General features: G+C 41.0%; 3 protein-coding genes across 3 annotated transcripts in view; 1 reads left to right on the plus strand and 2 right to left on the minus strand.

Moving 5' to 3' along the window:
• LOC103152156 (popeye domain-containing protein 3-like) lies at nucleotides 1-7,185 on the minus strand. The gene is made up of 3 exons (XM_007572522.2): nucleotides 5,892-7,185; nucleotides 950-1,058; nucleotides 1-841 (listed from the first exon to the last, which is right to left on the minus strand). The coding sequence occupies exons 1-3, from the start codon at nucleotides 6,383-6,385 to the stop codon at nucleotides 329-331; spliced, it is 1,116 nt and encodes a 371-aa protein (XP_007572584.1). The 5' UTR covers nucleotides 6,386-7,185; the 3' UTR covers nucleotides 1-328.
• The window catches only part of hcn5 (hyperpolarization activated cyclic nucleotide-gated potassium channel 5), a 23,157-nt gene continuing 15,424 nt past the window's right edge, over nucleotides 4,321-12,053 (plus strand). The window contains exon 1 of the mRNA XM_016660926.1: nucleotides 4,321-4,483. The gene's annotated coding sequence lies outside the window, so the exon portion shown is untranslated. The remainder of the gene's footprint in view (nucleotides 4,484-12,053) is intronic.
• The window catches only part of cox17 (cytochrome c oxidase copper chaperone COX17), a 4,339-nt gene continuing 952 nt past the window's right edge, over nucleotides 8,667-12,053 (minus strand). The window contains exons 2-4 of the mRNA XM_007572521.2: nucleotides 11,123-11,245; nucleotides 10,934-11,042; nucleotides 8,667-8,875 (exon numbers count right to left, since the gene is read on the minus strand). Of these exons, the coding sequence (XP_007572583.1) occupies nucleotides 10,958-11,042; nucleotides 11,123-11,238 (201 nt within the window). The 5' untranslated portion in view covers nucleotides 11,239-11,245 and the 3' untranslated portion in view covers nucleotides 8,667-8,875; nucleotides 10,934-10,957. The remainder of the gene's footprint in view (nucleotides 8,876-10,933; nucleotides 11,043-11,122; nucleotides 11,246-12,053) is intronic.

A 12,053-nucleotide genomic window follows, 5' to 3' on the forward strand; every position in this document is an offset into this window, starting at 1 on the left:
AAAAAATGCATATCTGAGTCTATCTATATGTACTGACAAGGTTTTTTCCTAAACATTAGATGTGTTTGTGACTGATTGCTGATATTAATTCAACCATATTAAGCCTTAAATTGTTAATTAAGGCCAGATGAATAAGAATCATTGTGAGTTATCACATGAGGCTGTGATTTTCTGTCCCTTTTATCACTATTATGTCATGTTAGTAAGAACTGTGCACTGCAAGTCAACCCTGCACACGAGGCCCCCATGCGCCCCAATCCAGCCAAGTGAGGTACTTACATGTAGCTTAAGTGGTGACCCAGTGTGTTAGCTCCAGCACCCTGCCTCTCTACCTTAAATAATCTTTCTCACTGCCATAGTCCATTAAGGAGCCCGCCACATCAGCAAAGTCCTCCAGGACCAGGCTAGTGGAATCCTCACCAGATGGCATCTCCAGGTCTGTGGCCCAGGGGCGGTGATAGGGACTGTCCTCAGTGGACACATTGCTTGTCCTTGGTCCCTGTTGGTCAGCTTGGAGGGCCTGAGACGGTCCGGGGTGGGACGACTGGTAGGCTGGATCTAGGTCTTGGCTGTGTTGCTCTTTGCCGTCGCTGCCACTGCCGCCGTCGCTGCCCTGCGAGGAGGGCGCCAGGACGTGGTAGAGGCTCGGCAGGCGGATGTCCAGTAGCACGCCGCTCTTTATGTAGAGCTTGTTGTTGAGGTTGTAGAGCTTTTCGGAAATGTCGTAGCCGAGCATGACGGAGAAGAGGTCGGCAATGTAGCAGTCCTTCGATATCAGCGTGTAGAGACGGCGGCGACTCCACGAGATGTAGCGGGAGTCTTCTTCTGCCGTCAGCGTCACCTACGGAGAATTCAAAGAACAACCAGGTTTGTGCCTTGTTGGTAATATTGTCTCCCTGAAATGAGTAATAGTGTAAATATGAAGTGGTCTGTGTGTTAGATCTCATACCTGGAACTTTCCTTCTTCATTTGGTCTGAGAGACTCCCACTCAGGGGAGTCAAGGAACTGGTGCGGGTGAATGTAATGCAGGAACTGACCCTCCAAAGACACATTGATCCTGTAAGTGAGAATAAGAGAGATAAAAATGGTAAATGGACTGTACTTGTATAGTGCTTTATCAATCCAGAGGACCCCCAAGGCACTTTACCCATTCACCCATTCACATGCTGATGGTGGTAAGCTACTTGATGGTAGCAAGGCAGCCAGACAGAAGGCTGCCATGCACCGTCACCACTGGATCCTCTGACCACCACCAGCGGGCAACGCAGACAAAACGTCTTGCCCAAGGACACAACGACCGAGGCAGACGGAGTGGCAAACGAACTGACAACAAAGAATTGAATGCAGGACAAACTACCACCACCACTGCCAAAATCATCAGGTGAAAAACAGGGTAGAGGATAAATATGATACTGAAAACAGAGGGAGGTAGGGGACTCCCCAGACTCACTGGGCCTTGCGAGAACAAATGTTACAATTGCCATCCGACTGTCTATTAATTGTGATTCCCCTCGGTCTGGGCCTGGAGGTTGCTGGTTCAGAAAGAAGATACAATAGACTCCCACCTATTTGCAGATTTCTCTGTGGAGAGCTACTCTGAACCATTTGCAGAAAATCTGTCTATTCACTAATTTTTTTAAACCACATATTCTATTGGAAGCTGGAATACCTAGGAGCAATGGTATGTGACATACTTTGACTGGCATTTGCAAAGCAACCAAGACAGGGACACCATTCATGGTCATTGCCAATGACTGGCTGTAACCTCAAGAGTGGAGACAAGGAAGATGGTGGCGGTTACTTACTGCAATAGTGCCAAGATGGTTTCCACTGTACGTATTAATCCATATTAAGGTATATTTGATGTTTGAACTCTTTAAATAAGCTGCTGTAAGGGTTTTTAGAGGAAGCCTCAAGCTTTCACAGATTTAAACTATTTGCAGCCAGTTGTGGTACATAACCCCTGTGAATACCAGTGGTCCACTACAAACATCCCTCTGCATTTAGACACTTGGTGAGACCAAGACATTTCCAAGAATGAAGGATTGTCAATTTAGCCACTCCTGGTTCTTCTTTGGGACGTCCAAGGACCCCCAAATGTTGGTCCTTATAGGCACCTTTATCAGATCACCTTCTTCTGATGTGGAGGAGCAGAGCGTCTTCTCTAAGTGGGCCAAATGTATTGCCAACAAACAAATAGTTTGTTATTTAAGGTTATTTCAGATGTTTGCCATTTTACAGCCACAGAACTGCAAGAAACTCAGACCCAACCCATGTTGGAGGGAATATTTCACCATTTCCTGCTTGACTCTTCTCCTGGGGCCTTCACACTCAGCTTCAACTGGCTCCAGTGAATGCTAAAGGTCAGAGGTTGAACATACCGGCAGAACCACACCACTTGCCAAAAGTGAAGAAGGAACTCTGAGGATCCCAGAAAGGGACACTTGCCTCAACACAACCAACAACCATAACAAACAAAATCATGAATGAAGATTAAAATGTGTGAGATGATCCAGTTTAATTAACTGAATATGATCAAGAGAGGATATGTGGCTTGTGCTTAACCTCTGCGCCGCCACAGCACACCTGGAACATGTTCCTTAACATAATCCAAGAAATATGCTGTATAATGTTGAGTATAATGTATAATGAGTAGAGTGGCACAGTCAGATGAGATTCAGTTTAAACTTTTTGCAAATTACGAAAACGACAACATCTGGCACAAAGAATCACCTCTCATTCCTCTAAATACTTTCCTGTGGGAAGCAAAGAGGAGGCGCCAAGATGGTTTAATAAGGGATGAGTAAAAAGAAGAACAGATTGGCAAATCTGAGAGAGACTTGCTTCGTTCATCATATTAAACGATCGTTCAAACGTTTTAAGGAAAAGTATTTTACTCTTTTAGTGTGGTCCAATAAATGTAGACCACAACCAGGTTGATGCTAACATGGGAACTGTAGGTTGTTCAAAGAACGCGGAGGACTAGCACTTCTATATATCATATATAGATATCATAGATATTAGCCCCCCACTGACTTTGTGTGTATGTGCTTTGATGAAATTATACTAATCACTAAACATGTTCTTTAACTCCAGGTTGAAACTACAAAAGACATTTATTTCAAATAATGTAAGATGTTGTTCCCCTTGGGCTGCACTTGGTGTATTGTGGGCAAATCTGTTTTTCTCAAAGAGTCACAAATTATCTGGAGATGATGCCTTCATTGACATGTTTTAACTTGTTTGATATGGCAGTTAAATCAACTATGAGACTGATGCTTAATAAAGAATACCAGAGCAACACAAAACAATTGCCAGCAGTAATACTGTCACATTGAAAAGCAGCTTGTGTAACATTTCGCCACTTCCGTGACAGTAACTCTTCAGATATTTGTTTGTTTTTCCAAAGTTGTCTCAGACTCTCAGCGCTCTCAGTTTCATGGCCAACATTTAATTCAAGGTAAGGAGAGCTGTCTGCTTCCACTCTCCTGTTGCACATAGAAAAGATAAAACTGAATCACTGTCAGATTGCACTGGGACCCACACTGATGAGTCACGGACAGAAATAATCTGTTTACGACATTTTTCTTCTGCAGCTTCCACAGATCCAACGCAGCTCCGCTTTGAGGATGTTTGGATGAAGAGAACACATTTCCTGTGAGGGTCAAAAGCTGCCAAGAGTCTGCAAGAGTCAGAACTTTGACGTCTAATTTTAGCAAAGCTGCTGATAGTAACCTAATATTAGACTTTGTTGTTTAAACATGTAGGGGGGGAAAAAACAGAGAGAACCCTCTCTGGCAACTTGACTTCATGGAGAAAAAGATTATCTAAAAAAAAAGGGATAAACTTAAAAAAAATATTTATTTAAAAATTTCAAGAGAAATACAAAATCATAATTTTGAAAGCTGAGGAGGGCCTTCAGCAGAAAAGAATAACCTCGACTTTTAAAGCACACAATCTGTTTCAAAACCAATTCTTTATGAATTATGAAAGAAAGTTGTCAATATGGACCAAATAGAAAAACACAAAGTATGTTTGTGGTTTTTATAGCCAGAAATAGCTCAAAACCAATAAAGTCACCTTATCAAAGTGACTCTAAATCATTAAATTGTGAAATTTTTCTCAAAAGTGTCAGTACACCACATGAGCAAGACAAATATCTCCGTTCTGGGGAAAAACTAAGAGTGTAAAACAAATACAGCACTTTGAAAGTCAGATATAATGGAAGGGACACTATGAAAGACATACATGGAAATAGCAGTAGCCCCTCCCGAACCGCCATTTTATATTCATGTCCAAGCTCATTTTCTTTTGATAAACTACGATATTTACAAGTGTAATATGAGTTTTGCCAGCAGAGGGCGCTCGGCGTCGTATGCACCAGTTGCTTAAGCTCTGGCCGCCAGAAGAAGCTCGCCAGCGCTTGGCGTAGAAGCGTAAAGAGGACACACCTAGTAGCTCCTACAACCTGCTCTTTTGTAGGTAAGCTGGGCGGTAAATTGTATATAGATGACAGTTAATAGTAGTGATGTCTCATAAGTACTTTGCCACAGAACAGAGGTAAAGCTAACGAGTGAAATCACACGTTTTAGCATTTGTGAACGTGCAGTGTGGTGAAAATGGCGGACTCGTGGTCCGCGGCGGTGGCAGAGCCTTTAAAAGTTTTTGTGAGCTAAAATGTGTGACTGTGACCTAGCTTAAATGGAGTAAATGTCATGTCCCGAGGTGTTTGTGTAAAACCGAACTGCTGAGCTAAATGTAAAACCAAAAGGAGCATCAGGCTAGGAAGGATATGGAGCTTGGTCTGTACCTGTGCTAGTTCAATTATCCGGTTGCCATTAAAGCCTGTATTCTCCATACAGATATTTTTGGTTTAGGGCTGCACTATATATTTACTATTTATTTTTCTGGTTATCAGAACATGTATAAAATACTTTGTGTTCATTTCATTAAGATGGAATATAATCAGAAACTGTTAGACATTTATTTAAAATCGATATAATTTAAAATACAATTTATAAAATTATTTTTTTTTTTTAATACAGACTAAGAACAGTTGTAAAAATCTCTATAAAACTACCAGTAATCAGAATTAATTATATTTGTTCATGCAGTAAAATGCATTTTGGTGATTTAGTCGGTTAATGAAAGTGATGTATGTGGAAATAACATTGTAGAAATGTAGATGGAGACAATGCAACTGGTTATAAGAAGAGCTGTTTACTACTGTTTGATCATTGGGGTTTACAGTACAAATGTATTTTGTTACTGTTATTGTGTAGCAATGCTTGATGGAGCAACCTGCTGTTTTCTCTGGTTTGCAGTTTATTCAGAAACTAAATAATGCTGCACCAGAAATAAGTTGGCCCATCATTTTCAGCAGTGTCACTGTAACACAAACTGCGATTCCATTTACCGAAATAAATACGCAATTTGACATTTTGAAAATAAATTTGCTTAATGGAAACATGGCAAATTTGAAAAGACTTTTGTTTTGGTGCTAGGATTAGTTTTTTTATGTTGTTGTTTTTGGCCGTATCGAATTTGGTTTATTTTGCAAAAATTCAACGGAAAACCTTTTGGGTTTTTTTTTGCATCACACGATCACCAACTAGGGCAACATCCGCTGGTGTTGCTGCTGTGGATGTTGATGACAGGAAGTAGCTGGAGGATGATGGTGTTGCATGTTTTTTAACGGTGTGAAAAAAAAGCTTATCCACGTGTGGATTTTAACGCCGCAACTGCGAAATTGTGCTTTATTTCCGTCATTACCTGAATATCAATAAAGTCTTGCGCGCATTTGTAATGGAAATGCAGCTACGCTAGCCGTGTCGTTTGGATTGTCTAGATGAATTTGGCTTCGCTTGCCACCTCAAAACGCACTGCCCACCTCCCAGACAGCAGAAAGGAGAGCTGGTCGATGTAGGTCTTGCCCTCCAGGGCGTACGTCTCCCCGGCCTTCAACTCCACCGCCTTGTTTTCGAACGCCTTGGCGACTTCGTTGAACACCTGGACGGGCACGCCCAGCGGCAGGTAGACGGCCTGGTAGAGGGAGGTCAGCTCCTCGCCACGGAGGCCCTCCTGCTGGAGCCGGTAGAGGAGGTGGCAGATCTGCAGCAGGGCGGCCGCCAGCAGCAGCAGGTTCCAGGAGAAGACGTCCGGGCCGCACATGGTCAGCCAGCCCCACAGGGTGAGAAACAGGAAGGCGGGCGACAGGAAGCCGAAGATGAAGAGGGCGCCGAAGGCCCCGCTGCCTCCCATGTAGCCCAGAAACATAATGGTGTTGCCCAGATGGTAGATGGCCCCCTCGGTGTTGTTGCTCCAGCCGCCGCACACCGGCGGAGAGAACAAGGCGTCCCACAGGGTCGAGTTGTCCGCGCTCATGTTTGCAGTTTTGGTTGGACTCTCAAAACAAATAACGGAACGGCGACTGAAAACTTCCTAGACGCTCAGAGTCTGGAGAGCTACAAGCTGCAGTGTTTGGGTACAAATAAACAGCTGATTCCGAGTATAAATATATTTATATAAAAAAAAGTTTGTTCCCGTGCCGTGCAGTGGAAAAATTCTTCAATGTGAAGAAGTTCTCACGGCTCTGTTTGCTCCAGAAACACAGCTGGAATGGGTCTGTCCTTCTCCTCCTCCTCCTCTCATCGCGAGTCCCCTTCCTCTGTCCTCTGCCCTCGTCTTCTCTTCCCCGCCTGTTGCTCAGTGCCACCGGCCCACACTGAGGGGCCAACAGATGGAGAAGAAGGGATAAGGGAGGGGACGCCGACAGGGCCCTAAAAGGATAACCATGTTTGGAATTGAAACCCAAGGAGGAGAGTGAAGGGACAGAAAGCAGGCCCGCTCCTTAACATAACAGAAGAGAGACATTAGAGAGAGAGACAGGGACAGGAAGCACGGGGTGAGAGATGGGCTACATGACAAGAAACAGGCAGGAAGAAACAAAATGTCACACACCTAAAGTTCAGTTTTCTCCAAACTCAGTGAGTCCAGTCCAGTCCACCCCCAGGTCCGTGTCTTCATGGGGGGAGCAATGAGTATTTAGAGGCACAGAAATAAACGGAACCGCAGGGGAGGTCAAGTTTCAGGTGTAACAGCCGCTAACGCCACCGCCGCTCCGACTGGGGAAGTCTCCGCTCACAACTCCATCATGATGTCTCAGCTACGACGGCGCATTGGAGAGAATTTCTGCCAAGAGACTCCGAAATCTTCTAGAAAAACAAGGACATTTCTGAGCTGCAAGTCAAAAATTTGCAAGAAAAATACTCTGAAATTTTCTAGAGAAAACTTGGACATTTCAGAGTTTAAAAAAAGTCTAAATGTTTTACTTTGGAAACAGAAAATTTTCATAAGTCAAAAATGTTATTTCTAGAAAATTAATCTAAAAAATACTCGAGTTTTTTTCTTGCAACTTTTGGAGCTCAGAAATTTCCCAGCTTCTAGAAAATTTCTGCACTTAATCTGAAAATGTTTTAGTTTTTTTGGCAGAAATGTAAATTTTTTGTAGTCTACAACTCCTCAATACGGCATCGAACTAAGCTGATATTAAATAATGCAGTGTCATAACGTATAATAATTTTATTCAAAATAAATGTGAATCAAACTCACGTAAAATGAAAACAGACGGTAACCCAAGAACACTTTGAGGTGGTTTTACCAGTTCATGCTCCAAGTTGGGTGTTGGATGAGTAACTGAGTTGCTAAAAGGCCAATTTTACATATTTTTGAATAGTATATAGTTTTTTTTAAATGATTATTAATCGTCTGAGTTATTGTAATGTGAGATGTCTTGGAAATAGACAGTTTCTCTGCTTATTCTGAAAAGAGCAACAAACAGAAAACCACCACATTACTGAAATCATAATTTTTTTAAATAATACCAATAATTCACTGATCCTTACTCAGATCAATCTTGAGGGGAAAAAATGCTTTAATCTCTGTGTTATATTTAGAGATGCAACCAGTTTTCACTGACAAATCTCAAAATCTCTCCAGTTTTACTACACACACCACACTGGTCATTGTACTATAATTTTCAGTTGTCACATTGAACTTTTCAAATCACAAGTTTCCTCAAACTTAACAGAAGCCAGGCGTGACGAAACATGAACTGTCCCTTTAAGAATGTGGCGCTGCAGACGGAGCTGTTGGGTTACGACTGAGTCGTCCCCTCGTCGTTCCCAGAAGAGCTAAATAACAGAGGAGCTCCCAGTGGAAAACGTCTAATTCTGCATTCAGTTTTGCATAAAATTACATCAGCAGATTAAGCTCAAAATTTAAATTTTTGTCAGCTTAATAGCTGCTTCAAACAAGTTTTAAACCTCCTTAAATAAAACAATAGCTCTGATCAATTCCAATATTTTGTTGTTAAGGTGATTTCTTTAAAAATGAAAGGTTAACTAGCGGGTAAAAGACAAACCTGTGTATCGCTAGTAGCTGTTTTCTAGCAGTGTGAGGATGCATGTCCACAATCAGACACACTTCAGTGACACGCTGTAAAGAATGCAGATATGCCAAGTATTGACTTTGCAGGGTCAAGAGTTATTTTTAAGCATAAGTGCATACCAGGGGCAGCAACTGTGGGCCTGCCACCCTTTTCAACAGGCATGAGAGGGACACCTATTTAGATAAATATATGACTGATAAAAGAGACTAAAGGGAATCTTGTTGCATAGGGCTTTTATTCATAATCACACAGCCTTTAAGATATTCACACAGCAGATTTTACAGAGTTAAAAAAATATTCCACTCATAAATCCATCAGTTCAAGTGCTTCTGTATCACATTTCCGTTCCAGAGGAGGTATAAATAAGAGGGTGAAAAAAAAGAGGAAATGAATATCCAGGGTCGTCTTCCACTCACGCCGTCACACTGCAGGAGAGAAAAGACAAAAACAATCAGCTTTTGGATTTATATCAGTCCATTGGTATGAACTGATTTGACAAAGTGCAAATTAACTTTGAGAATAAAGTGAACTGGGGCTGCAACTAATGATTATTCTGACAATTAATCGGTTAAACAACACGTTTCACATGTTTCTAATTTAACCACTTGAGCCTTTTTACACAATATTAAAAATGCATTAAAATATGAAAATAATTCAAACTCTTATAAGTAGGAAAATAATCAATCCTTCAGTAAATCTAAACTGGGTGAAGCAAAAACTAAGTCACTTGAGTTTTCATAGACAAAAGTGTTTATCTTAAATGCAAAATGTCTATTTTTTGACAGCTGTGACTTATTTACTGCTTTGAATAAGATTTTTTGCACCAAATGACCTATTTCTCTTCTTTTTTGAGTCTACAGTAGTAAATTAACTAATTACTAAGTCATTTGATTATTTCAATAATTAATCTTGATTAATCGTTTCAGCCCTAAAGTAAACATGCAAGGTTCAGATTTCCCTACATGTTTATGCAGACGTTCAGCAAACCCCAGGATGAAATGTAAGAGCCAATAGTGCTGCAGAATGAGGAGAAGTTTTTATTCCGACGACACCAACAGCACAACTAAAACGGCTTCAGGCTTGTTTCCTAAAGTTTGAACAAGCAGGATCCCTCCTCTGGCTGCATTTCATCCGTTCTTACACACTTTGAACCGATTCTGCCGTTTGTGCATAAAATCTGTAACGACTAACACAACCCAAAGTGACCGTATCTGAACCAGATCAAAGATGGGCATTTTCACGGTTCACAGAAAGGGCAGGTGGGACTTTAAACGCCACACTGGCTCAGCTCAGCTGGGATTTAGTCTGTCAGAACGCATCTGACAGCAGCAAGAAAACAGCAGGCAAGTGAAGCTCATAAAGAAATGATAGCATCAACAAGGGAGGTATGGGGGTGAAAATGTGTTCCTTGTAGAAGAAAGTTGTCATGTCATTGTTAGTCTGCAGAAAAGTGAGATCAGCTGACAGAGAGCCAGACACATCCTGTTTTACCAGCTTTTAGCGGTTTGCAACAACAAACTGAAAACGCTCTCAGGATATTAACCGTCTAAAATCTCTCAAAATAAGTTTCTGCCATTTTCTCAGCAGAAAAACTTATGTTGCTAAGCTAATTTAGCTGCATCGGTTAAAACAGACATGCCAGTCCTCTTTAAATCCACTGAGTGGAGGAATAAAAAGATTGTATTTTGTCTCACATTTTCAGAGTTTTGTGACGGTATAGTTACCATACCAGCAGAGACAAATGGCAACAAACCGTCCACAACAAGTTAAAGTAGTTTAGGCCATGCGTCCACACGGATCCGGCACTTTGGGAGACCACAAACCTTCGTGTTCTCCCAAATTATCATTTTTAAAACCAGGGTCCAGAGTGGTTAAATAAGACGCTGGTTTCCGTGTAGATCTGAGGTGCATCTTTACAATGACCTTGTAGCTCCATTTGTCTATAAACATCCTCCACACTTCCAAACAAATGTGGTGCCTTCAAGTGGTTTTTTCAGCAATCTGTGGCAGTGCCACAACGCCACCATTTGACCCAGAATACTCATTGAAGCGTTTTCAGTGGTGCTGACCGTGTTCATCAGCAATTTGAGTTTCAATAGAGAATTAGCTAAAACGAGGGCACCATCTGACTCACCGTCAACCTTTGACCGCAGAAAAATGTCTTCATTTTCCTACAAAGTCAGTTTTTACTGAGAAAACATGAGTTTTCATTATGCTGTGCTCTATTTTTCTGCTCAAGTTTCAACTTGCTGAGGCAGCCATATTGGATTTTAATGTCAGAGTTGATGAGAAGCCAGTTGGACTTTCCCAATTTGATGTTCTACTTTCAGGCCCTTTCTCCAATATTAAACTTCAAAGTTTTATTTTTACGCAATACAGAATTATACTAAACTAAAAACAAGTGATGTATGGAAGTGTGTGACCACATGATGGGACCACAGAACCAGAAGTTACAAAAGCCGTTACAGGAACTAAATACTTACCACACACACAAGCACAAAATGGAGTTAGACCTTGAATCCAAGCGACCTCATGCAATCTTTATGCGCCTCGATCAGGTCTCTGCAGTTGTCCTCTCCCTTTTCGATGATGCTAGCAGAGACAAACACAACTTACAGGTTTTCCCACAAACAGAAAGGGAAACATTTCAGTATTTCTGGCCTGGTGCTTACCAAGCATCTCTGACTTTTTTGGTCTCTGGGCAAGCACAGCATGGCTTCAGAGGCTTCTTCTCCGTGCCATCAGTCACAGCAGGCGTCTCCACGCTGGCAGCCGAAAGGGACGACATCTTGGAGCTAAAATACAGGGATGAGGACACGGGGTTCCTTAGCCAGGGTTCCAAACATTTCAAAAGCATATCCAGACCCAGTTCTCTACATCTTTTTAAACGTTAAATGTGCCACATTGCAGGCATTTGAGGACCAAACATTTACTTAGAAAGGGTTTATAACATCTATAATTCATGAAAAAACCCCAGAAAAGTTAAAAATAAAGCAAAATTTGAACAAAGTCAGAATTTTAAAATGGGATTATGATTTGACATTCACACCACACAATGTTATTATATATTATAGATTAGTGTAAAAACCCTGACCTAATAGGGTCCAAGATGGTAAAATGGTCCATTTAGATTTTTGAATGACAAAGTAAAAACCTGATATTTTTCTCAGTCAGATGTATCTACATAATCAATCAATACAGTTTATTTGTAAGGCACATTATTTGTATGGCATATTGTAAAGCAGTTTAACAAAGTGTTTTACTTTTTTTTTTTAAAAGGCAAAGTCAAAAAAGTCAACAATTAAGAAAACCCACATTTGTCTTAAATTAAATGCTGTGAATCCTCTCCTTGTGTAGTTATTCAAAAACACAGACACAGTTTCCAACATCTTTTAGTAAAGAGAGAGATAAGAAGAAAGTGTAATAAACTAAAAAAAAAATATATGGCCACTTTAGAATCACTTCCTGTCTGCATTATCCAGTTATATTGACACTTTTAATTACATTTGTTTAGCAAACTGTAGTCCCTGTAAGGTCTGAGGTCTGAATATTCATTAAATATTTTATCATTTTCTCACAAAAATAAAATATTAACTTCATGAA

This window comes from Poecilia formosa, unplaced genomic scaffold, assembly GCF_000485575.1.
Source record: "Poecilia formosa unplaced genomic scaffold, Poecilia_formosa-5.1.2 Scaffold302, whole genome shotgun sequence".
In the NCBI taxonomy this organism is placed as follows: Eukaryota; Metazoa; Chordata; class Actinopteri; order Cyprinodontiformes; family Poeciliidae; genus Poecilia; species Poecilia formosa.

Bases quoted from the DNA above. Each gene is read 5' to 3' on its own strand.
- LOC103152156 (XM_007572522.2), bottom strand. From the start codon at position 6,385: ATGAGCGCGGACAACTCGACCCTGTGGGACGCCTTGTTCTCTCCGCCG. The intron at 1,059-5,891 runs GTGGGCAGTGCG...TCTCACTTACAG, and splicing joins TCCTTTCTGCTGTCTGGGAG to GATCAATGTGTCTTTGGAGG. The intron at 842-949 runs GTATGAGATCTA...AATTCTCCGTAG, and splicing joins ATGAAGAAGGAAAGTTCCAG to GTGACGCTGACGGCAGAAGA.